This window comes from Salminus brasiliensis, chromosome 21 (assembly GCF_030463535.1).
Source record: "Salminus brasiliensis chromosome 21, fSalBra1.hap2, whole genome shotgun sequence".
NCBI lineage: Eukaryota > Metazoa > Chordata > Actinopteri > Characiformes > Bryconidae > Salminus > Salminus brasiliensis.
The window spans coordinates 25,864,662-25,892,241 of record NC_132898.1 but is presented as its reverse complement, the minus strand read 5'-3'; the positions used below and the strand labels follow the sequence as shown (position 1 = coordinate 25,892,241).

General features: G+C 41.3%; 1 protein-coding gene across 1 annotated transcript in view; it reads right to left on the bottom strand.

The window, feature by feature from the left end:
* The window catches only part of tafa4b (TAFA chemokine like family member 4b), a 58,291-nt gene that overhangs the window by 11,295 nt on the left and 19,416 nt on the right, over positions 1-27,580 (bottom strand). The window contains exons 2-4 of the mRNA XM_072666016.1: positions 24,926-25,033; positions 23,591-23,706; positions 9,129-9,284 (exon numbers count right to left, since the gene is read on the bottom strand). Coding sequence (XP_072522117.1) covers positions 9,129-9,284; positions 23,591-23,705 — 271 coding nt within the window. The 5' untranslated portion in view covers position 23,706; positions 24,926-25,033. The remainder of the gene's footprint in view (positions 1-9,128; positions 9,285-23,590; positions 23,707-24,925; positions 25,034-27,580) is intronic.

The following is a 27,580-nucleotide window of genomic DNA, read 5'->3' as shown; positions in this document are numbered from 1 at the left end:
AGAAGAGAAGAGAAGAGAAGAGAAGAGAAGAGAGGGACGGAAGAAAAGAAAAAAGATAAGACGTGATAAGTGGACAGGGAAGCAGAGAAGAAGAAACAAGATAAGTGAACATAAGAGAAGACAAAAGGAGAATCAAGAAGAGATAAAAACAAGGAGAGAAAAAGAAGAAAAGAAACAAGAGAAGAGACATGAAGAGGCAAGAGGAGAGAAAAAAGAGAAGAGAGAAGAAACAACAAGAGAAGAAAAGATACAAGAGAAAACGGAAGAGAAGTAAACAGAAGACAGAAAAGAGACAAAAAGAAAAGACAAGAATAAACAAGGGAAGAGAAGAAAATACAAAAGAAGAGATATAAAAAAAGAGACAAGAACAGACTAGAGAAGCAAAGAGAAACGAAGAGAAGAGAAGAGACAAGAGAAGAGACATGAAGAGCAGAGACAAGATAAAAGAAAAGAAGAGACAAGAGAAAAGACAAAAAAGAGAATAGAGAAGAAATAAGAAGAGATCAAATGAGACAAGAAGAAATGGGTAGAGACAAGACAAGACAAGAGAAGAAAAGACAAGAAAAGACCAGGAAAGAGAAGAAAATAGAAGAGAAGAGATATAAAGAAAAGAGACAAGAGAAGACTAGAGAAGAAAAGAAAAGAAAAGAAAAGAAAAGAAAAGAGAAGAGAAAAAAGAAGACTAGATAAGAGAAGGGACAAGAGAACAGACATTAAGAACAGAGACAAGATAAAAGAAGAGAAGAAACAAGAAGACACAAGAGCAGAGAAAAAGGGGAAGAGAGAAGAAGAGACAAGAGAAGAGAGAAGAAACAAGAAGAGAAGAAGAGACAAGAAGAAAAGGGTAGAGAAGACAAGACAAGAGAAGACAAAAGAAGAAAAAGACAGTAGAAACAAGTAGACGAGAAGAGAAGAGACAAGAGAAGACTAGAGAAGAGACGAAATAAAAAGATAAGAGAAAAAAGACTAGAGAAAAGGAGAAGACTAGAGAAAAAAAAAGGAGGAGAGGAGGTGAAAGAGTTTTCAGGAGGATTTTCAGGGTCTGGAGTTCTTCAGTTTGGAGGTATTTGGCTAACCATCATCTCTATTTTCTTCTATATTTTTGTCTCTCATTTTTATTCTGGTCTCTCTTATTTTCTGCATGACTGGACCTCCCTTCTCCAGTGTGCCTCTCTCTCGCTCTCTGTGTGTACAGCTGTTTAATTGGATAGACCTTGGTTGTTAGCAGCAGACTCAGTAGATGTTCCACTGAGTTAAAGTGGAGGAGATAACATTGTAAAACGCCACTGTTAGTGCTGTCCTCTCAGTCACCAGAGTCTCCGAAAGCGGAGAATCGCACTAGTGAAGCTGTTAATGGCTACCCTCTCGTTCCCCTGTGATCCGTTATAATCCACGCACGATCCCGGGAAGCGCGAGTGCTGAGGAATTGTCTAAGAAGGACTGAGGAAGAAAAGCTGAAAGTGATGCAGTGATATTTACTCTGCAGACGGGATGCCGTGGCTGAAATGTGTCTGACATCATGTGGCGGTCTGAGAAACTGCAAGACGTGGAGCACAAGTGTTGTTTAAACGTCTGGATTCAATGACTAATAATTTTCATGGTAATTAAATATGCATCAATATTCATGTCTTATTTAAAATATTTGGTTTCTCTATGCTGTAAGAAATTGTAATGTGCAGATGTTTATATGTTTTAAAAGTTTGTGGACACTTGCTTACTCACCAACCTTTGCTTCTGAAATCAAGGGAGTCCCCCTTTGCTGCAGTAACAACCTCTATGCTTCTGAGAAGGCTTTACACTCGATGCTGGAACACTGCTGTGAGGATCTGATTGCACCTAGCCACTCTGAAGCATTATTGGGGTCAGGTGTTGATGTTGGAGGATTAGTTCTGCCACTTCAACTCATCTCAAAGGTACTGGACACATCTCCATCATTCTAGACCGGTCCGAGAACTTATGATAATTTATTCTACATCTCCCGGAGTTCATTCTCACTTGTAAGGGTGTGGCTATATCAGCACAGCATGGCCACGTTCCCTCATTCATCACGAGTCATACAGCTCTAGGAGTTATCCTCAGTTCTATTTTCTGTGGAGTTAAATGGAGGATGTTTGGGAGGAGGATTATGTCTCAAACTCCTTTTTCTCACAAATCTAATCTCCACCTTCAGTGTCTAATGATGTAATGAAGTTTCTGCACCCCACCCTCAAACTCAGTCATACAGTGTCTCTTAGTTATATCTTCATTAATCGGGTGTGGGCACTGGGCCTTCTAGCTCAAGGCAGATGCCACCTAAACTCCTGCCCATGTTTTCAAAGCATCAGGAAAAGGACTGTAGATTAGACTACTGAACCTGTGGAAACTTGCAGTAAACCCCAAGCTGAGGTACGTCTGTGTGCAATAGTTAAGCTAGCACTGGTTTAGCTGCTGGGAAGGGAGCTAGCTTAACTGGGGGACTCATTTAAATTGAAGAGTTACATTTCTTAGGTGACGTCTCCTACTGTCTGTAACATGGCCATAGACTTTGCAGTGTAATGATAACTTAATTTATTACAAACCAGATGCAATTACATATTTGCCTAAATTTTATTCAATATTTCAAGTAATTTGGGAAGAACAAGAATTTATTAAGTGATAAATCATATACTGTAATTCTCTTGACAAGTCATTTCTGACCCGAGATTTGAAATATGAGACTGGATGAGACTGGATATTAAGTTTAATGTCCTACAGCAAGTCATTGTAGAATCATCATCAGCTCAGTTGATTTATTCTGGAGATGTCTTAAAGCTTTTATAGCTTCATAGCCTCCTATTAGGGGGTGGGCTTTGTCAGGCCATGACCCAGGGTACCCTTTTTTTTGTGGAAATTGTCATCTGTCACCTAGTGATGGAAATTACAAGCTTGCAGTTTCACGATCAGCATATTTGGCCAATATGGCCATAATATATCAGGTGAGAGGTTCAAAGTAAAGTGTGAAAAAGTGGGTGAACTCTTTGGAAAAACCTGAATTGCAGCACTAAAACATATTATTAATAATTAGACTTCAATATAAACCCAGTCTTGGCCATCCCGTCTTTGCTTTAAAGCATGTAAAGCTGCATAACTTGACAGAATTAAAACCAAAAAAACATAGGTTAAAGAATCATCACGTTATTAATAGCAAAGTTTGGAAGTGTTAAATAGGGCTGCGGAGACTTATCGACTCATCAATCGATGCCATTGATTACGGAACTACGTTCATTTGCATAACGTGCCTCTAGGCTTCTGAGTAAAACTTACATCTCTCTCATTGTCTCCTGGCGCCACCTATTTGCACACTGGGCGTGTCCTCCAGTCACTGATACTCACCGTCAATGTGCTGTCATGCCCCCAGGGCTACCTTTTGTAATGTGTTTAGATTATGTATCAATTAATTATTTTTTTTGCAGTGTGTGTACTCTGACAGAAGTACTGGCTGAAGTACTCTGACTTTTATTATCAGTATTTAAAGTGCTGAGTTATCATTAACTCACAAGAACAAAGTTCTGTTTAAAGACACAATATATAGTACCTTAAGTACATTAAACCAAATTCTGCGCTGAAACTATGAACAGGAAATTGCAGCACCAGAAAGTAAAAAATCATTTTACAAATGGTAATTAGATTAATCAGCTAGTCTAAATGAAATGAAAAATGATGAAAAATTAATCGATTAAAAAAAATATCATTAGGTGCAGCCCTAGTGTTAGAATGAAGCTCTATTTTATTCGGCACGCCTTTTTTCTAATTCTATGAGGTGTGTGAACAAGTCCTAATCCATTATATGATTTTTTTGCATTAACTAAACCATAACTCTTAATTTTTAAACATAACTTGCCATTTGTCAAACACTGACAACACAAGTCTATACTAACACATGATGCTATAACAGTACCACAGCCACAAACACAAAAACAGTAACTTGCTCTTACAGCCTCCAACACTAAAGCCAAGCAGGCAACCACTGTATTATACACACACCACTCTACCTAAGAGGAGGTAGTCCTGGGGACAAGGCAACACATGGTGAGTATTAGTGACACACCCAGTATGCAAATAGATGAGGCCAGGAGCCAATGGGAAAGATGTAAGTGTTATTCAGAGCTTGTACTTCACAAACAAACCCTACAGGTCAGTGTAACCATTTACCAACAGCAACCGACTAAACTCAATTATTTTGAGCTGACTCAACTCAAGGATTCCTTCTAAAATGTTCAAAATGTCCACACATGTTCTTCTAACTCAAAACAGCTGAGGAGAGTACAACAGACTTCATTTACTTGAGTTCAAACAAGTAACTGTGGGCTTCCAGTGCACAGTGTACACTGCCACCATTAGGAGAGCATTGATTAACATAGTTAATAAGGTTCAGAGATGTGTGGTTTGGGACACAGGCATGGATTTCTCCGGGGAGCAAGCTACGGCTACAAAAGTCTCCCACAGGCATATAAAGTGTGGGAGTATTCTGCACAGAGACCCAACAATACGTTGCTCTTTAAGCTGTGCGGTGGCTGGCTTTGCATGTATCAGGGAAGACGTGTTAAGTGTCGGGAGCATTGCCAGTGCTAGGGGGAGCTACAGACGGGCGGGTTAATTGGCAGCACCAAATTTGGGAGAAATATTGGGAAAACAAAATAATGTTAAAATAAATAAGCTGTCCAAACAATGATTAAAATACCAATACATAAATTAAGCAAAGATTCATTATGATTAGGTGCAGCCCTAGTGTTTTTTCCTTTCTAATTATTTGAGAGGTGTAAACGAAAATGGCTTATTATTAAGAAAAGAAAGAGTGAGAAAAGAGAGAGAGTGAGTCAGTGTTGATCATTGTTTGCACTCTCATGCTCATCAACCCTCTCATCATCACGTTCTGCAGCATATTCAGACAAGTGCTGAGAAACATGGCAGATGATAATTATCAGTTAATTGAGTGGAATTCCTGTTCACATATCACCTTTGGCAATTATTAGCAGAATAAAAACTACCTCAAAATAAAGCAGACCACGTCTTCACGTCTGTCATGGAATTAAACTGTCTGCTGGCTCACATGTCTTGTTACATCCCAGCCCTGACCATTTTTCACCTCTTCATCCTCATGCCACAGGCCTGTATCCACTCTGCAATGTAACCTTCTGCCATTGACACACATTAAAAATGCCATGCCATAACTCAGCCCCACTCTCTTTAATCCGTAGAGAGACCCATGAGAAGCACACTGAACCACATTATAATACACCCAACCCAACCCCATTAACCTTTATTTATTAGACGCTAGGCATTCATGCTCACAGAGCTGACACGCGACCTGAGGAGAGAGGTGTGAGGTCACCCGGGGTCCTTCGTGGGGTTTCCCAAGTGGCCCGGGCTACTTAAACACACCACCAGCTTTTCATTAACGCAGGCAGGAGATTACTCGCCTCTTAAGCCTGTTAGAAACATTATCAGCAATTCAGTTCCAGCACATTGAGGGAGAGAGCAGATTTCTATTACTTAATGGAACACCTAGATCACGGCAATAAGGCCCATTGTTCTTTTATATGTTTTCCTTCCATTTGCCAGAATGCAGCACTGGGGAGTAAAGAGGTCTGATCAATAGATTTAAAGGGTCTAAATCATGGAAAACCCAACATACCTCACATAAGAGTGTGATGTAGGACGTAAACAATGGGAACATCTCCAATAAATTTATCCTCTGTTCATATATAGGCACAAAACAGACTCATTTACATGTGCATATCTACAAAATCAGGCCACAGCAGATTCACACTGTTATCCTTATAAATGATAAGAACGGTTTCAGCTCAAACTTCTCTTTGAGCAAGGCATGATACAAAGTAAAACAAACAAAAAAAATACCCTTCAGTGTCAGATTCTCTGGTTTTACTATTTATAGGCAATGTGTTTATTTAGAGCATTTATTTGCAGAAATGACAACTGCTCAAAACGACTGTTCAAATAATGCAAATAAATTATTATAATAATTATAATGCAAAGAAGTTATTATTCAGATTTAAACAACACAGTGCTAATAATTGAACTATGAGAGCATTCAGAAATCACTATGGTGAAATAACCTTGACTGCCAATCACAGCTTTCATGTCTTGGCAGGCTCTCCACTAGTCTTTCACATTACTGTTGGGCGACTTTATGCTATTTATATTCTGTAAATTTAAGAAAAAAATGAAGTGGTCTCATATATATATTATAAATAAAAATGATAATTGACTTTGTGTGTGTATATATATATATAGAGAGAGAGAGAGAGAGAGAGAGAGACAGATAGATACAGTGTTTGGAAACAAAAAAATGTTCTATTCTTTACAGTTTGTTATAAGATGGCAAAAATTGTAATAAAGATATTGGGGAAGGGCCCTTTAATATTATAAACATAATAAATAAGGTAATTAAGGTAATTAAAGGAGTTGAGAGTTTGCAGTGTGGATCTATTTTACAGTGGAACATGAAAACAGACCATGATATCTGAAACTTTCTAAAACTATCACTGAAGTGTCTGTTTTACCAGCGGGAGAACCGCTCGTCTTTCTGTGTTTTTAAACCAGCACCGAAGAGGCTGTTCAGAACCAAGTGGAGACTAACACTAATGCTTACCCAAATTACAGCACATTCACCCACTATAATCCAGTTATTTCACACTGGTAGCCCAACAACATCAGATATCAGTCCACATACACACACACACAAACAGAAAGTGATCTGACTGCAGTGTTGTAAAGGGGCTGGGAGCTAATTGGTCAGACAGGAGAGTCACACACATTAAACAGTAATTTTAAGAAAAGTCTCTACTACACTAAATCAGTCAGTGCAGAATGTCTCATTATAGTACCTGATACTAAAAATAAAGGGATTTTACTGAACGTATTAATCAGCATTAAATCTAATCTAAACTGTGGGGCTGCATTATTTATACACACACAAAAATTGGATCGCTGATACTCAGCATTAAGAGACTCAGATTCGAGTCTTGACCGGGATATCCCTAAGAAGCATTTTTACAACTGCAGAAACATCTGGATTTGAATTCAGTGTTTTTGTGATGTCACTCTACCCAACACATATGTCACATTACATATGTCCACCTATTTAGCCTACAGCAGCTTGGCTCCACACACTCACAAAGACATCTAAAACTGTTTATGACTGAGCTTCAACAGGACAGCCAATAAGAGCTTATTTACATATATCATATACATATATCAGTAAAAGTCTATTTGGAACTCAACAAAGATCATACCTAACGAAATACAAAAAAAAAAATCTGGGACATGGGGCCTTTAAATGATTGAACATATGGGGTAAGGCTTGAAAATGTCATTTCTGCCATCAACGATAACTGAGCCTTTAAAGAGTTCGAATTTTTTTTTGCATCACAATTGAGGGTTTTTCCCTCAGATGAAGGGAATCCTGCAGAGTGTGAAACTCATGGGGCCTGGGACATTTTCGGCAAGGGACTAGTTCAGGACACTGAGGCGAGGGTCAACTACCGACAGACTTATTGGACAGGGCCTCAGCGTGGCCACATGTGCGGCTAGAGACTCTATCATACAGGACAAGCGACCAGAGGGATCAAGTCTCAATCCACAGAGTCTCAAACCACATCTATATACCTACAGTTATTGAAGACTGACCCGAGATCAGGGTTATTACTCTTGGAACACACTGTCCCGAATAGAAAGCATACAGAAAGGACCTTGCTGTCTCTCTCGCTCTCTCTCTTTTTCTCTAGCTCTCTCACTCTCTCGGTTATAATGAGTTTTTAATGGCCACAGAGGTCTATGGAGACCAACAAAGACTCTCAGGAGCTCTGAGACTAAAAAGAGACCAGAAAGCTATAACAGTGAATCCAGGAAAATAGCAGTGACCCTTCAATCCTATGGCCTAGTTATGATATTTACATTTACTGTTATTAACATGGGAATTATTATTAATGTCTGATACACGATAAGTCCAAATGTTTGTGGACACCCCTCCTAATGAATTAATTCAGCTACTTTGTAAATGCACAAACACAGCTTTTCTAGACCCTGTAGAGAGGTACTGCCGAAAGAGTATTACTTCCTGGAGCAGATCAACATAAACTTAAATGTAAAACTGGCTTGACTGTAGACAATGAAACTGCTGTTTCAGCAGCCTCCAGTCCATGGCAGGTCTGTGCCTTGTTGGTTAAGCTTAGTATAAGGAAGACTACCCTCCTGATTATTTCAGCCACTTTGTGCAGTGTAGCAGTTCCACTGGCTGTAAAAGAGCATGCCCTGAGCATGATACTACCACCACCATGCTTAACAGTTGACAGTTGCTTATAAGCTGCTGTTACTTATTGACTACATTAGCCTCGGAGCACCAGGCAAAAAGGACAGAAGCTCATTTTGACTACATTTCAGGTAAGAAGAAAAAAAAGTGTGTACATTTGGATTTTCGTCGAACGATCATTGTAAGCTAACACTGAATGAGTCAGTCTCACAAGACAAACACAATCGACTGTATCTGTCTCCTCCGACAAAGCAGAAGGAGTTGATGGAGTCGCTGTATCCCAGCCGGGGTGAGTGCTGTTGGGTGGAAAAGATTGGCAGGGAAGGCCCCGGAGAGTTGGAGCTCCAGCAGTGTTGATAGGGGTGAGTGACCCTCGCCCTCTTTTCTTTCTCTCTTGCAATCGGAGGACAGAAAATCCTCCCCACTTGTTCATCAGACTGGGGAAGACAGGGGTCAATCAAACTGACCCCAAAGCTTTTTCCTTTTCTCTCTCTATCTATCAGTAGAAAAGCAATAGAAGTCTGTGTACACACATGGATGAAGACAAATACACCCACACCCTTACTCACAGTCTCTCAGACATTTTGGAACACTGTCTGGTTTGAGAAATACTTTGCATGCTTTTTAAAGGGGTCATAGTCTAAATTTGTAAAGCAAAAGTCAATAAAATCAATCAATCAGCCAATCAACACAGACACACCAGATACTGTTCATGTGTTGATACAGCTGTATGAATGCACTGAATCATTTCCTGAAGAATCATAATTGAATCAAATTGTTACAAGGTCAGAAATGAATCTCCCCATTTAAAGATGGGAAATTCATGTTGGACTCTCACCTTCCACACAGGACGGCTGAGCGCGGGTCGTTCCAGCAACCTGTCCGGGGAAACAGGAGCACTTGACGGTCTGAGAGCGTTCCTCAATCTTATTCTTATTACAGCAGCGGTGAATCGCTACGACTTCACACGTACCCTGCTTCACCTGATACGACCCTGAGAAGAGAAGAGATAACATGGGATGAGATGAGATGAAATTAGATGACATAACAGACAAAAGAGATGAGAGGAGAAGAGAGAAGAGATAAAAAGAAATAGAAAAAAAGAAGAAAAGGGATGATAGGAGCAAATCAGAAGAGAAATCAGAAGAGAAGGGGAGAAGAGATGAGACGAAAAGAGAGATAAGATATGGACGGAAGATATAAGAGAGGACAAGAGAAGAGAATAGATGAAGAAAAAGAAGAAAAGAAGAGATGAGAAGATAGAAGAGGAGAAAGAGGAGAGGAGATGAGAAGGAAGGAGAAAAGAGAGGGAAAGAGGAGAGAGGAGATAACAAGGGAGGACAAGAGAGGAGATGAGAGGAGATGAGAAAAGAAGAGAAGAGAGATGCAATGAAAAGAGATGAGAAAAGAAGTGAAGAGAGATGCAATGAGAAGAGATGAGAAAAGATTAGAAGAGAGGAAAAGTGAAGCGGGGAGAAGAAAGGAGATAAAAAGAGAAGAGATGAGAAGCAGGAAATGAGAAGAGAAAAGAACAGAGAAGAGATGAGAAGGAGAAGGAGAGAAGGAGAGGAGAAAAGAGGAGATTAGAAGAGAGGACATGAGAAGGAAGGACAAAAGAGAGGAAAAGAGAAGAGATGATAAGAGAAGAGATGAGCAGAGAGGAGAAGAGCAGAGAAGAGAAGAGCACAGACCCCATGTGAGAAGAGAAGAGATGCAATGAAAAGAGAGGAGAATAGATGAGAAGAGAGGTAAAAAGGATGAGAAAAGAGGAAAAGAGAATAGGTGAGAAGGGAAAAGAGAAGAGATAAGACAAGAAGAGAGGACAAAAGAGAGGAAAAGAGATGAGAAGAGAAGAGATGGGATGAGAAGAGAGAAGAGAGGAAGAAGAAGAGACGAGACAAAAAGAGAATAGATGAGAAAAGAGAAGGACGGAAAAGACATGAGAAGATAGGAGAAAGGATGAGAAGAGAGAAAAAGCAAAGAAGGGAAAAGAGAGGAGATAAAAAGAAAAGGGATGAGAAGCGGGAAATGAGAAGAGAGAAGAACAGAGAAGATAGGAGAGGAGAAAAGAGGAGATCAGAAGAGAGAAGAAAGGAGGACAACAAAGAGGAAGGAGAAGAGACGAGACAAAAAGAGAAGAGATGAGAAGCGAGGAAATGAGAAGAGAGATGAAGAACAGAGAAGAGAGGAGGAGAAAAGAGGAGCAGAATTCAGTAAATCAGTAAGTGTTAGCAAACAGACAGTGTTAATCTCCACTAAATGTTTTAAACAGTTTGTTACAAACGATTGTCTCTCAGTGATCTAAGTCCTGTGAGACTCTTTGGAAAGTCGGCCCCATTAGGAACAGCATAAATACAACCACAAAGACTCTGCTTCAGTTCAAAACTCAGTCAGTAAACACACCCGTACACACTGCTGCTTTGGTTCCTCTCCAAAGAAAAACTCCATCATTATTTTTTGAGAGAGAGAGAGAGAGAGTGAGAGAGAAAGAGAGAGAGAGAGAAAGAGAGCTGCCAGGTTTATAAAGATTTGTCAAGAAACAGGATAAAAACAAGTAGGCCGGGTCTATGCTCAGTTTTCCGCTCATAATAAACCACATGATGGCACTTAAGATGCCATCCATATTTGATGAGACTGGCAGCGTTTAACAAGCACCTTGAGGCCTGCCAGCGCTATCTCTGTTTCTCTCTCTCTATTTATCTCTCGCTCCTTTTCCCTCCGTCTCCCTGGCAGAGTATCATATAGGCCTGCATAATGAATGCGCCGCTGTGCCGTCCTGTTCGGGCTGTGTAAATAAGAGCGCTCGAGCGAAGGATTTCTCACAGCGGCATTAACCCGGGGCTGGACACACGCCAGCATTTGTCTTCCGGAAATATGAACCCATAGGAGGACGTGTCTGGTTTCAAATTGCATCTCATCTACCTGTAATAAAGTGTTCTGATTCACTACAGTGTGCTTTCATTGTAGTACTATGATAATCATGTTTTTATGGGTCATAATTATGCATACAGAGTAAAAAATATACATACAGCACACCTAACATCTGGTTAAAGGCCCCTTAGCAAGTTAGCTGTCACCCTTAGTTTGTCACCCTGTGTACCTTTTGTATTTGGAGGATGAGATTGCGAATCTGAGCACCCAACCCTAATTTCAATACTATTCAATTAAATTAATTAGAACATCTGAAACCCGTACGACCCTCTCACCACGCTCAGATCTCTTGGGCTGGAGCTTCAACACAGGGTGTGTGAAGGGAGGTCTTGGAGGTTAGACCTTAGGGGAGCCTGCCTGTTGTGTGGGTGTGTGTATGAATGTAACTCCATTTCCCCCAACACATACAGACGCAGAGGAGCTGGCGGCTGTCAAAGCTGTGCTACGAGTGACATCTCAGGGCACGGAAAGCAAGACAGCCAGAGACTCCAAGCGGTAATGAAGGAAAGGAGAGAGAAGTGTGGGTGTGTGGGTGTCTGTCTTTCAAAGGTGAAGGAAAGTAGAACAGACTAAGATGAATGTAGATAGTCTAAAAAGATCCCTGGACAACAATTAGCTTTGAAAATATACCTTAAGAACAGCATCTGTCCAATCAGGTAAGGATCTTATACAATCAAATCTATGCAGATGTCTGTATTGACCATTAGTATCGGCAAACTTTGCCAACTGACTGTGTAGGGCTGTCTTAGGGGCTTGCGGCCTTGTAGCAGTCTTGAGATTTCCAGCCAACATGCTCATGTTTGGCTCACATTGGTGTAACATGGGCTAGGTGGGTTCCAGGTGGGCATGGGCTCTGAGTAGGTTTGTACATGCATTGTTACTGGGACCCAGTTTGGCCTCATAGTTACAGCCCAAATCAGTCTCACATGGGTCCCATCTAGGCCTAAATATGCAGTGTACAACCCAGTCCCATGTTTAACCCCTCCTGGTCCCATCACTAACTCTAGTGGACATCCATACGTGAGGCAAGCATGGAACCCACAGAAAAAAGGTTCTGGTTTACAGTTGGGCTACCCATCATGTTGATGCTCCACTGACTGTAATAGGAAAAATAGCCCCTCAGTTTTTGCCGCTCCAGAAATTTTGGTGAGGCATGTATCACTATGCTTGAGAGAAGTGCATAATGCTGCGTAACCTCACATTTGCGTAAAATCCTGTAAAATCACAGTACCTCAACATGTATCTCTGTATCTCTTGTCCAGAAATGCATGTAAAAATGTCCTCCTTTAAAGGAGAAAAAGTCTCAGAAAGTGTTAATCCCACTTGCCGGACAGTTAGGGGGAGCCCAGGAGCAAGAAATACCAAATCGCATCATGATGCTTTAAAAAGTAAATGGTTCAAATGGTTCTTTGAGGAACGCCATAGAATGAATACCGTTGGGTCCATAAAGTCCCATGTTTGGAATAGAGCTGTTCTGGTTTGAAGAACCTTTTAAAGGTCTAAAGAACCTTCACTTGATTACTTCACTTCACTTGATGTAAAGAACCTTCACTTGATTACTACTGTACTTAATCTTAATCTCTAGGATTTGTCTGTACAGTCCAAGGAAGACTTTCTACCAGATTTTGGAGCATTGCTGTGAGGATTTAATTGTATTCAGCGACAAGAGCATTAGTGACCTCAGCATGTTGGATGATCACCACCTCACCTCATCCTCAACAAAAAATATTTAAGTAGGACTTTAAACTTCTCTGGTACATGCCTGCCATTAAGTATAGTACCAATAGGTTCATGTCTATCTCCAGAGTCCTATTCTATTGCAATTCTTCTCTACGGGCTCTAGACAAGCTGAATGTATGTGTGCACTTGCACATCTGTGTCAGACACATAAAGTCTAAAGGAGTGTCCACAAACATTTGGACACATAGTGTGTGTATAATCATGGACCACCAGTGTCCCAGAAACATATCAGAATGGATTCCACTGTTAGGGTTGCATCATGCGAAGACTGTGTGTGTGTGTGTGTGTGTGGGTGTGTGTGTGTCCTTGTTAAGGAGCAAGGGACAGGAGGGTTGAGGCTCAGGCAGAACGCAGGGGGGCGGACGTCCTGTCACACACATGGAACAAAGGCTGCACTGCCTCCTACTGGCACAATGAGGTCAGAGGGCCAGGAAGGGACACTAAGGAGAACACACACACACACAGATACACACACACACACATGAACACAATCACTTAAAGTATGACACCTGGTGTGGATCTTTGAATGATGTAACACTAATGGCAGAAGGGATTCGGACATGTGGATGTGTTAAACACGTCCATACACTCTCAGACACCACCCCACCCACCCCACCCCACCCACACACACATTTGCATGCAACTCTCCAACACCTTCACACTAATAAGTTCAGTCACTTTCACCTATGCAGGGTATGTGTAAACACAAACACAGTGTGTAAACACAAAAACAAAAAGACAACTGCTAGACCCAGAGTATAAATACAAAAGCAAGAGTAAACAAACAAACAAACTTGGGCCTTTCCTTCTCCAGTTTGTTTTAATTCCATTTCATTCCAGTTTGTTCTGTTTCCTTTTATCATAATTTTTCTGAATCTATTTGATTCCAGTTTGTTCTGATTCATTTTCATCGTAATTTGTTCTGATTCCTGTTGATCAGTTTCTACTGACACCCTTTGATCATAGTTTGTTCTGATTCAATTTAATTAAATTGTTTTCTGATTCCATTTGATTCCAGTTTGTTCTGACTCCCTTTGATCATTGTTTGTTCTGATTCCATTTGATCATATTTTCTTCTGATTCCATATGATCCCAGTGTGTTCTGACACCCTTTGATCATAGTTTGTTTTGATTCCATTTGATCATTTTTTTCTGATTCCATTTGTCTGCAGTTTGTTCTGACTCCCTTTGATCATAGTTTGTTTTGATTCCATTTGATCATTTTTTTCTGATTTCATTTGTCTGCAGTTTGTTCTGACTCCCTTTGATCAGTTTGTTCTGATTCCATTTGATTATATTGTTTTCTGATTCCATTTGATTCCAGTTTGTTCTGACTCCCTTTGATCATAGTTTGTTCTGATTCTATTTGATTCAAGTTTGTTCTGATTCCCTATGATCAATTTGTTCTGATTCCATTTGATCATATTTTTTTCTGATTCCATTTGCTTTAAGTTTGTTCTGATTACATTATTTTCTTCAAGTGTATTTTCTTATTTCGAGTGAACCCAGCTCTGGAGACTGAAATGGGTGTGACCACAGTGAAGATGAAGCCATCTCTTTTCTCTTCACACTGTCGCTGTCGAGAATGATGTCATACCACCCTTACACTCTGTTCTCCCCAAGCGAGAGGTCATCTCTTGGACACACATACACACACAACAGTGAGTGTTACATGCAAGAGGAACTTGCACCTACAGTTCCTCCTAGTGGCCCAACACTACAAACTTCTACTACACTACATGTATCAGACATTGAATAGATCTAGATCTAGAAATGAGAATGTAAACACAATGTGGATAAATGTTTCATCAGAGATACAAGGCACAGCCACAAATATGCTTTAAACTATGCACTGCAAATTGCTAATCTGGCTGCTAAAAGGATAAATCCTATGCAAATAGCTGTGTAAATACGCATAGCCTACAACCATCATAAAGTCTCTAGTGTATTTCACACATTTTCCACATTTGCTCCTAATGTATGTCATTACTGTTACATTAATCACTTGTAAAACGGTTCGCAGGCCCCAAGGAAACACAGCGATTCCCCAAGGCCTCAGTGCTAGCTGCTCTGTTAACTGTGCTAGCCACACTACCCGCACAACACTAGGGTCTTAGTGGCTCCTTACAGCGACACGAGCGTAATAAATCTCCCATCATCTCCAGATCAGATGAGATTTCAGGCATGGCTAACCGTCTGCCTCCCTCCTCTTGTCCTGCATGGTGAGTTAAGCGCCGCTACCTTGAGCTGACAGGGCAGTTGGGCGTTTGATGCGTCCTGACAGGGCGAAGGCAGACGAGCCTTAGCGTGATTTATCAGAAAAAGGCCCATCTTTCCCCACTGCCGATGACTGCCTAGCGTGTCTGCTCTGACAGGTCCAATGTTTAGGCCCACCAACAGAAAGAATGTGAGCTATGTGAGAAATAATGTGATGGTAACTGGCCACTAACAGAACAGAACAGTTGGGGATCAGTTGGAGAATAAGTATTTAGACATTCTTATATTTTTCCGCAATATAAACAAACACACAGTCATATCACAATATTATGACCACCTACTTAATAGTGGGAATAATCACCTCTGGCTCTGATGACACTAGCAAGACGTCATGGCATGCACCATATTATGACGGAAGGTGTTCATTACACAGGTTAGCTGCTCCACAGTGGCACATCAGCTGCTCTGTACCACTTTCCGGAGTTGCCTTTCCCATCTGGCATCAATGGCTGGATGACTGTTATGCCGCTTGGAGTCACTCAATGTGCGAGACGTCCACGCTTGGTACACCTTCTCTATGGAGGCTCCAGAACATCCCACTAAGTGAGCAGTTCGCCCACTGTCACATGTTCACCATGTCAGAATATTATGACCATTTAGAGTCCCAGATGACCATCCATGTGGCGTCCCAGACCCACATAATAGGGTTTGCAGCATGTGTAACTAAGCAAGCACACCAGTCAGTTGTAGCAGAGTGTTAAATGATCGGCATGGGCATGGGCATCATCACCACAGTCAATGCCATGAGGTCTCAGTAGTGTCATCTGAACCAAGGGAGGTTAGTCTCACTATTAGGATATATATATATATATATATATATATATATATATATATATATATATATATATATATATATATATATATATATATATAAATATGCAGAGAGTGCAAAAGAGACTAACATTTTAGGCCAGGATATGTTGTTACATATGGTGTTTGTGTAAGGACTAAGGGGAGATACTCCAGTGTGTTTAAATTGTAAAATTCGTGGAAATGGCTCCTTAGCACCTGCTGAGAAAGCTGGTTAGAGGGGTTTCAATTTAGGCCTTGGGCAAAGCTGCTTCTGCTGGAACATAAAGTGTGCAGTAACTCTGCCTCAGTGTGAGCTGCTTCTTGCATCTTTCTATTCCTTTCCTTTCTAACTTATACAATTTTTTTTTACCCAATTACTCAATTCACTCATTAGTACTCACTCCCTATCACACGTTATGGTCCCGACCCTGGGTGAGGACTGACAGAAAGCCACAGCCACCAGAAGCCACAGCCACCCCTCTTTTTAAACTGTACGCCAGCAGAGAGTAAGGTCAATTGTGCTTTCTCAGGCTCTGGCTGCTGATTCTAATGTGTTGTAAGTGGGGAAACCCAACTGGACCCCATTGTTATTGCCCACCTTGATTTTATATGGGTCCCATCTAAGCCAGTGTGCAGTGTACAACCCAGATGGGGTCTGTGTTTAACCCCTCCTGGTCCCATTACTGACAATACTGATACTGTTTTGCTATCTGCCTTTCTCTCTGTCTCACTATTTATTTCTCATTCTCGCTTTTACTCCTCTCCCTTTTTTACCGCTTTCTCTGTCTCTTACTCTGTTCTCCCTCTATATACACTATATGTCCTAATGTTTGTGGACACCCCTTCTTATGATAGCTATCAGCTATTTTAAGTTGCACCTATTGCTGACACATATATACAAATGCACAGACACAGCTTGTCTAGTCTCTTTAGAGAAGTACTGGCAATAGAATAGGCTAATTCCAGGCGTGTGCTAGAGGGGTATAAAGCCCCTGTGGAGCAGTGGAATTGTTCTCTACAATAATGGTTGGTGCTCCATCCAACACTTTTGGGATGAGTAAAGTGGTGATCATCCAACATGCGGACCTCACTAACACTTTTGTCGCTAAATGTAAGCAAATCCTCACAGCAATGCTCCAAAAAAACAGTAGAAAGCCTTCTTCCCTGAACAGTAGAGACAGTAACTCCAACAAAAGCAGGGTAAGCTCTTTTTTAATACCCCTGATTTCAGAAGAACCCATGAATGAACAAGTGTCCCAATACTTTTGTCCATATAGTGTCTCTTTCTCTCTCTTTCTCTTTGTTGGTGTTTCTGTCTTTTTCACCCCTTATCTACCCTACTCTCTTTGTTCCTTCTCTTTTTTCACTTTCTCTCTCTCTCTTGCTATCTCGCTCTGTTTCTGTTCCCCCCAACAAACCCCCCTCCATCCTTCCGCCCCTCTCTTGGCTGTCATGTCCTACACAGAGCATCAATCAATCTGACATTATCTCACTTTAACAGCCTCCATTGCGGCTAAATCAGTGGATGTATGCTAATCTAACAGGTTGTTTGTACGGCTGAGTGGCCCAGTGGAGGCACCTCATTTATACGCAAATCTACATCCAATAAAGCCAGCTTGCTGTGACCACAGAGTCCTGTCTGAGAGAGAGAGAGAGAGAGAGAGATACTCATACAAAGCATCTCTCTTTCCAGTCTGATGCATTCATACATAACCTCTGATTGCTGACAGGCGTCAAGAAGTTGATCATAAGTGAGGATCAGTATTAGGCTGTGTAACACAAGGCCAAGCCTCTTTGAAAAATGTCAGTCTACTCTGCTCTAATCTCTCAAATCAGTCTCAGGCAGAAAACATCCATGATGAGAACTTGGGTTCACATGTATAGGAACCAGTCAGATGCTCAACCAGCTGAAAATACACTGTATGGACAAAAGTACTGGGACACCTAACTCTTAATCATTGAATTTCCATAATTCACTCAGTCTCATTTCTGAAGGTGTATGAAATCAAGCACCTAGCCATGCAGTCGGCCTTTCCACACATTAGAGTTACAGGGCAGTGATGGCACAGCGGTTAGAGCTCCAGGCTATTGATGACAAGGTTGAGCAAGGCCCTTCACCCTCTCTGCTCCCCAGGTGCTGGAGTTGGCTGCCCACCGCTCTGGGTGTGTGTGTGCTCACTGCCCCTAGTTCACTAATGTGTGTGAGTGTGTGTTCACTACCACAAATGGGTCAAATGCGGAAGACATTTTGCTGTACATAGTACAGTGAGAAGTACATGTCTAAATAGTCTATAATGCTATACTATATTAACTGATAGGGCCAGCTAATGGCTACATAGATAACAGTAAATAAAGGTTACAGCCAGAAGCTATAAACATGAGGTGATTTCAGATGGCTAGCAGATGGCTACACAAAGCTAAATAAGGATCTTCCGGTAACTACCAGATGTTGTTTAAACATAGGAAATATGGCTGATGGCTATATTGCTAAAGCTAAATACAGTTCACATGTTTACATATAGAGACAATATAGCCAGCTGACTGCTATGTGAACATCCTCAGCTAATATTTAGATTTCACTCAAATACAAAATATCACATATAATGATCTAAAGCTTATATAGCTAAAGCTAAATGCAGTTCATGTCAGTTAACAGCCAGATGTTTAGATATCCTATGTTGACGGATATGGCCAGCTAATGACAACATGGATAACGCTACATACAGTTAATAGCTAGATGTTTTAAACATGAGGTATTTTCAGATGGCTAGCAGATGGCTACACAAAGCTAAATAAAGTTCTCATCGTCAAGTACCTTCCAGATGTTGTTAAAACATAATGAATACATAAGGAGGTCTATTCTTTAGGTAACATACTGATGTTTTTACAAAAATGCTAATGTATCTGCTATAATTGGATCCAAATGGCTAGCCAATGCTATATATGCTAAAGCTAAATACAGTTAGGATGTTTACATGGAACAGTATGACAAGTTGGCAGCTATGTGAAGCTAAGTAATGTTAATATCCCCCAATATGTCCTCAAACATCCAGACTTTGTTGAAATATGATATACTATTACATATGGCTAGCTGAAGGCTAACTACCTCAAGCTGAATAGAGTTCATATCTTCAGGTAACAAGTATACAAAAATATTGGCAAAACATGCTACAGTGTCTTATTTTTGTAAATGAGATAAGTGTGAAGAACCTTTAAATAGATAAAGAACCTTTGCATTCACTTCTTTAGACCTTTATAAGGTTCTTCACATACACATTTTATTTCTGGAACCAAAAATGGTTCCTCCAGGACGTCGCTGAAAGAATCCTTTGTAGCACCTTTATTTTAAGAAGTGTAATAAACAGCCTGCATCCGTGATGGTCTAAGGCTAGTTTAAGACTAGCAAACCTGGTCTATGCCAGACTGGTGCTGGTCTGAGGCTGGTTTAAGACCAGCATACCTGGTCTATGCCGGCCCAGTGCTGGCCTAGAGCTGGTTTAAGACTAGCATACCTGGTTTATGCCAGTCCGGTGCTGGTCTTAGACTGGTTTAGGACTACCATACCTGGTCTATGCCGGTCTGATGCTGGTCTAAGGATGGTTTAGGACTAGCATACCTGGTCTATGCTGGTCTGGTGCTGGTCTGAGGCTGGTTTAAGACTAGCATACCTGGTCTATGCCAGACTGGTGCTGGTCTAAGGATGGTTTAAGACTAGCATACCTGGTCTATGCCAGTTTGGTGCTGGTCTAAGGCTGGTTTAAGACTAGCCTACCTGGTCTATGCTGGTCTGGTGCTGGTCTGAGGCTGGTTTTAAGACTAGCACACCTGGTCTATGCTGGTCTGGTGCTGGTCTGAGGCTGGTTTTAAGACTAGCACACCTGGTCTATGCTGGTCTGGTGCGGGTCTGAGGATGATTTTAAGACTAGCACACCTGGTCTATGCCGGTCTGGTGCTGATTGAGTAGTATATCCATGCTCAAACCAGAGCATATGCTGTCTTTTGCTGGTGTTGGTGACCAGCTATGTCGGTGTGGTCCATGTTGTTTTTTTTTAGAAGGGTAGCCAGTGACTGTATGAGGCTTAATACAGATTGTCATCTTCAGCAGCAGCAAGGTCCTTCTCATATGTGAGACGATATCATTGCTTTGCTGACGGCTATATAAAGCTAAGTAAATTTCACATCCTCAGCTAACAGCCACAAGGTGTTCAAACACAAGGAAAGGAAAGATGTGTCCAGCTGACAGCTATATAAAACTTAATAAAGTTCTCATCGGCAGGTAAAAGCCACGGCTGTGAGCTTTCCGTTAAGTCACACCTAGGTCACGAAAGGTAAGCAGTCAGCGTGTGTGAGTTAGCACAGGCCAGTGCTAACAAGCACCGGAGCAGGAACACTCTAATGGACTGTAGCTGGGCTCTCAAGTCGTTTCTCATTTCCTGTCCGAAGCCTTGGTGAAGGCAGGCTGGTTTCCCTCGTGTTTTCGCCACATAGCACGCTAGCTTTTAATTGGATGTGTCAAACCCTCACACAGGCTTGAGGTGCTATCGCGGGGATGTTAGTCGCGGCATGTCCGGCCTTTCTGTCACGGAGAAGGGGCTGATGACCGGAACGGAGCAAAACAGCTCCGAAGGAAAGAGGAGGAAAAACAAATGAGCTGTCAGTGAACACTTTTCGTTCTTGCGCAGGCTAACCAGCTACACTTCACGACTGTGGGAGGCTAAGAACCGGAGGTTGATAGGTCTCAGAGGGAGAGCAGTACAGGTATATTAGAGCGAGAGTGTGTGTGTGTGTGAGACAGAGAGAAAGATAGAGAGAGTGAGAGAGAAAGATCATTACATGCTAGGCTATTAGAGCACACTGTGTTCAAGGCCTTATTACTAGCAAACTACAACCTGACCTTGTGGGCTAACTGTCTCTGCCAGCTTGGCAGGAAATAGGCCATTTTCCTTAAAAAAAAAAAAAGGAAAAAAAATGGCGCAGCATCCGTTAGTCTTTTTGACGACTCTCGCAGACGACCATCAGTCAGTCGCTCTCATCTGGTTTGGGTCGAGATTCGGACCCATCTATTCCCATTAGCGCACCTGTTTCCACGATAGCAGGCCACTAACAACACCCAGCTTCGCATGCAGGCTGTGAAGCATTTCTAAACCTTCAGAGCCACCCTGTGGCCACCAGCAGTACTGCAGCAGAACTGAACTGCACCGTCTCAGCAGGAGTGGATACAGAAAAATAAGCTCTCCAGAAAGAAATGTATGCAATTTAGAGATTCAAGTGGACCACATGCACTTTCATGGCACATCACCAATTACTCTGTTGCTGTTTCCTCCTGTATTTTACCTGTAAATACAGAGTTTGCAACAGTTTTTTTTTCTTCCAATTAGCAGGAACTCCAGCACCAAATCAAGGCAGAAGACGGTTCAAAGTGACGGGTGTTGTGTCTGCATGTGATTTGGGGGGGGGGGGGGGGGGGGGGGGGAGCAAAACACTTCCTTCTGCCGTGACCTTCACAGCATCACCAACGCAGTAATTAGCGCAAAAAGAAAATAACATAAAAAAACAATTAAATATATAAATAAACAAACAAATATTACCTCCTCTCCCTCCCTCTCTCTCTCTCTCTCTCTCTCTCTCTCTCGCCATCAGAAAGAAAAGAAAAACGCATCAGTCGAGTCGCCAATGCTGGTGGCATTTCTGGTGGCCATAAAAAGGTCACCTTGCATTATTATCAACAAAACAGAGGACAGGCATAATTAAAGAAACAGGCGTAATTAAGCAAGGGCCGCAGCTGTCTTTGGGGAAGGACTTTGCATATTATGAATGATGCAGGGACTAGGGCCGAGAGTGACCTTTTGCCATGCTAAAATATTTATGTACTGCTGGTCACCGCCTCGCCGAGAGCGGACCGTTTCATGAATTATGCAAATCAGAATTAGTTAGCTCATGGGTGTCAATTAGCGGGGGAAGTGGACATTATTTCAGTTTTGCTCTCTTTTTTTTCTCACACTTGAATATGTGTGTGTGTGTGCATGGAGTGAGGGGGATGAGGTGGGTGTTAGGGCACAGAGAGGTGTGTGTGCAGAGGTTTATTGCATGGCCATTTAACATCATACATATTAATACAGTCATTAATGAATTGTCCTTCCCTATCCACAGGAATCTCCTCAGTGTGGAGAACGGAGCGGAGTGACTTTGCACGCCTTCCTACGCTTTCCATTGACCGTGGGATACCAACGCAGCACTGACCACGCTTCGGAAAAGGACTCGAGTGACTCGAATGAAACTAACCAACTTAACACCCTTTAAAGGCAAATAAATCCAGTATGAATTTTTCTGTTTCTACTTTAATGTAATGTAGGCTAGAACTTTATTCTTATGGTCCGCTGTAGACGCTCAAAAGATGCTCACCTTGTCTTTAAACTCTGAAACTACAGGTTTATTAATCTTTAGGCAAATTATCCAGTATGAATTTTTCTAATTCTTTTGTGGTAGAACTTTATTTTGATGTTCCACTATAGATGCTTCGGAGATGCTCACCTTGCCTTTACCCCCTGAAACTACAGGGTTATTAACCCTAATACAAATTATCCAAAGACAAATTATCCAGTATGAATTTTTAGATTCTACTATGAGAAATTTATGGTAGAGCTATATTTTGCTGGTCCACTGTGGATGCTCAGGAGATGCCTACCTTGTCTTTAATCCCTAAAACTACAGTTGTATTAAGCAGTTATTAATCCAGTATGAACTCTTCTCAGTTTCTGATTTTAATGGTCTACTGTATACGCTCAGTAGATGCTCACCTTGTCTTCAAACTCTGAACCTACAGGTGTATTAATCCTAAAACAAAATATCCAGTATGAATTTTTCAGATTTCATACTGGATGAGATTTCAGAGAAATTTATGGTAGAGCTTTTTTTGATGGTCCACTGTGAATGCTCAATCAGTTAATGCAGTATGAAATTCTCAGTGTCTCAGTTGTAATGGTCCGCTGTAGACGCTCAGTAGATGCTCACCTTGTCTTCAACCTCTGAAACTACAGGTGTATTAATCCTAAGGCAAAATATCTAGTATGAATTTTTTTGATTATACTTTTAAGAAAATATTGGACCACTCTATTTTGATGGTCCACTGTAGATGCACAGGAGATGCTCACTTTGTCTTTAACCCATGAAACTACTGGTTTAATAATTGCTTGATAAAACAGCTCCAGACATGCTCAAGATTTCAATATCTTTTTATTTTATTTTTATCTCATGTGGTAATATGGGCCACAGAGGTCACAGATACTAAATCCATCATTATTTTACTTTCTTTAGTTAGGCAAACAATTTTGCTCATTTTAAGTAACCAGTGCCACAGAAGACTGAAGCCGCCCTACCTAAAATAAGTAAGTAATAAATATGTCTGCAGATATGTTGAATTATCTTAAATCTACAGCTATATTCTAATGATACAATAACATATTTGCAGTGTAAAGCAACGTATCTTATAAGCCCTAAATTTCTGACCAGTGACCCTCTAGCCCCCCCAGCTAATTAATTCAGAAGGTGACCCTGGAGTACCTGTACTTCCCCGGAGAGTTCGGGTTCCCCCAGACACCGGTCGACATGACAACATCACCGCGGCAACAACGAAGATGACCCGCAGGAGCCACACAGACCTCCCTGATGGTCCCATTCTGAGAAAAAGACAGGATAGGAGAGTAAAGCATTTAGAAATGAGCCAGATAGTGTTCTTATTGGACTAGATTTTTTATATTTGTAAATTTTTATAACACATCAACGCTTGGAATGCTTGTAAGTGTCTCTCATATCTGGCATAAGCCTTTTGTGGCTGGTCCAGGCAAAAATTGGATGAATTCTGCCCACATTTTGTACCCATTTTGTACCAAACAGCCTCACTGAGTCTGAATGCTCAGTTTTTGTGCCTGGAAAAATGGCCCACTTTGCATCGCTTTCCCTTTTGTCTTTCAAAAACAGGCATAAAGGCAACTGTAATGTCGAGGCAACTGTAATGAGAAACTATAACATTTAATATAGGCCTATAATAAAGGCCACAGGCACAGTGGCTAGGCAGAGCTCCGAGCATGAAACATAAACGTAAAGAATATTTAACAGAATAGCCTTGTTTCAACCCTCAACTCGCACTATGCACTAACGGCACACTGTTAGTAGGCCGGGCTACATGCAGTTTGCGTAATACGCGGCAGCCTTAGTAAAAAAAAATAGAGTGTTCATTTTAACATCAGTGCTCATACGCAGATCTGGCGGTGTGTGTGTGTGTGTGTGTGTGTGCTTAATGGACATGGGTTTTTACAGTGTAGTGTAAAGGCAGCGCTCTCTCTGTAGGTAGTCTCTAGCAGTCACCATATCTAAACAGTGAAATTACTATTTTCATTACCAAGCCAGCTCATCGTTCAGGGTGGTGTCTTACCAGCAGGCCTCTGTTTATCTATCTGTCAGTATATTTATCTAACTAACAATGTGTCATTCTGTCTGTCTGTCTATATGTCTGCCTATCTATGTCTGGCCAAAAATGATTAAATAATTGAAAACTGATTATATTTGATTTATCCTTTCACCACCCACAAACATGCTCTTGCACAGCTACTACAGTTGAGTTGAAAAAGCTTTACAGAAGGCTGGCAAAAGCTCCACTCAATCCTAATGAAAAACTGAGGACTGTGTTTTAATTAGAGTTAATTAGAGCTGGACCATGTTGTAGTAATTAACACACACACACACACACACATCTCTGAATTTTGTATCTGTATCTGTGAGCTGCACTTTACCATTAGGTTGAAGGAGAGATTTGTCAATATTTGTCAATCAAGTCAAAGCAGGTGAATCAGCATCTCTACAAGCTTCTGGTGCTCGAGTGCATAGATGCAGTCTCACCCAGCGGTCACTTTCTGCCCAACACTGACCGGTCACACTGTGTCCCGCGGGACAGACGAGACGGACATCTCTCACCCCACTCTGTGCACCTCTGTGACTGTGCAAAACCTGAGAGAGAGAGAGAGAGAGACAGAAGCACAAAGAGTGAGAGAGTAGGAGAGAGAGAGATGTGGAAGAGGGGTGAAAAAAAAGGAAAAGAGAACGGGTGAGTGAAAGAGGGACACCTTCAGAGACATGTGGCCTAGGGGCTCCAGTTCACACTCTTTACTCCAACACACACACACAAACACACTGTCTCACACATACACAAATACACTCTGATTCATTCACACATATAGACACACTGAATCATAGACTCACATACACTGATTCACACGCAGTCACACACACACAGTAAGAGTGCCGACGAAACTGATTTATTGTTTACAGTGACTCACCTACCCGCCGGCTCTGAGTGATCTCACCATCACACACACACACACACACACACACACTCTTCAGGAGAGAGAGGCCACCAGCAGAGATCCAGCAACCAACATATACACACACACTTAATGCAGCATCTCACTGGGGTCTCTCTTTCTATCTCTCTCTCTCTCTCTCTCTCCACACACACACACACATTAAATATCCCTGGACACAGTATCATGAGCTCAGGTTCGGGACACAGTAAAGGTTCTGTGTGGTTCCTCTCCATACTGGAATGTCAGTGGCCTGTGAGGGAGAAGTTAGGAGACCCCACATTTGTAACTATTTAAACTGCCTACAATTAGAATCAGGTGCAGCACATCAGCTGTGGATGATTAGAGCATGGTTAGAGAGAATTGTGGAGAAGCCTGTCTTATTTAAACCTTACATTTACATATCAGCCATTACAATAAAACCACTGAAATGTAAAGTGAAGTGAACCACGAATCATCTGGTTCCAATGACACTTGTTAAGAGGTGAGATCTACAGCAAGTAAAAAGTCAGTTCCTGGAGGTGATGTGTCAGAAGCAGGAAAAGTGTGCAAGCTGCCAAGTGACAAGAACAAACCTGTGATGGCTAGACTGCTGAAGTGAGTGGTTTCATCATCACAAGAACCAAAGAGCTCTCTGAGGCCTTCAGAAATAAGGTTGTAGATGCAGATGAGTCTAAGAAGCAGGTTAACAAGAACAATCCGTTGTTCCACTGTTCAGAAAATAATTACAGGTAAAACAACTGCCAACATGGCAACTGCCAACATCTGTTTATCTATCTGTTTATCTATCTATCTATCTGTCTATCTGTCTATCTATCTATCTATCTGTCTATCTATCTATCTATCTATCTATCTATCTGTCTGTCTGTCTGTCTGTCTATCTATCTATCTATCTATACATCCATCCATTGTCTATTTGTCTGTCTGTCTATGAATGCAGGACTATTTTTTTATGCAGATCTATTATAATTACATTGACATTTATATGGATTACATGAATGTCTTTTGTATTATTGGAGAAATGATGTGAAACTAATAATCAAAAACGTGAACATTAATATGTAACAGCACATATTTAACATTTATCTCTTCAAATCCTGCCATTAACTGGTTAATTCAGGTGTGAAACTCTATTAGCAAAAAAACCCAAAAAAACATTTAAAGCATTCAGCAGCTTCATAATAAACCTGAGTGAAAAAATCTTAGAGAGGACAGTAATCCTGTGGTAATCCCACAGTAATCCGATTATGGCATGTTTTTGTGGAATATCCTACAGATCTGGTTTCTGATTAAACTTTAGTCGTGTACTTTTGTAATCGCTACCTTATTACAGTTTCGGTGTAATCCACTCAGCACTGAACAGACTGAGCATGTCCTGCTGCAGGTTTCAGTCTGACTGCTCAACTACACACACAGACCACACAGGCAGACCGCCTGCTCTCTTTTGCCCCCTTGTGGCTGAATGCTGTCAGCACCATTTACACCTTCACCAGTTAAGAGCTGAAGTTGGTAACACAGTTACCAACAAGATGCTGTTTCAGTGTTAAGACACAAAACACTGAGACCTCTTAAGTGGGTGTGTGTGATAGCAGTTAGCAGTAAAGAAAAACGTCAGCTTGTCGGTAGAGAGGTAGAGAGGAAAGGCAAGAAAGATGCGTAGACAGAGTGATAAGGAGATATGAGTGATAAAGAGATAAGGAGACCCCTATACTGCCCTGGAGCAGTAAACATGAACCTATTGGTACCATGCCTACTGTCTGGCATAGAGGGCTATAAAGCTCCCCAGTATTGAGCTGTGGAGCAGTGAAACTGTGTGGAACTCCAATACTTTTGGGAGCTAGGGAGTTGGGGGTGAGGTGTGGGGGTGATCATCCAACATCCTACAATCTGACCAAGGTATGCTATTGTTGCCGAGTGCAACCAAATCCTCACAGCAATGCTCCAAAATCTAGTAAAAAGCCTTCATCTCTGGACAGTAAAGACAGTTACCCCAAGAAAAGCATGATATACCCTTTTTAATACTCTTGATTTTTGGAAACAATGAACAGGCAGGTGTCCCAATACTTTTGTCATAAAGTGTAGAGAGAACAGAAAAAGAGATCAGAATAGCAGTATGACGTAGGAGAGAAGCAAGCCAAGTGCTATGTGTGTATGTAGTTTGCTTCAATAACAAAGTAGTCTCATGTGTGTGTGT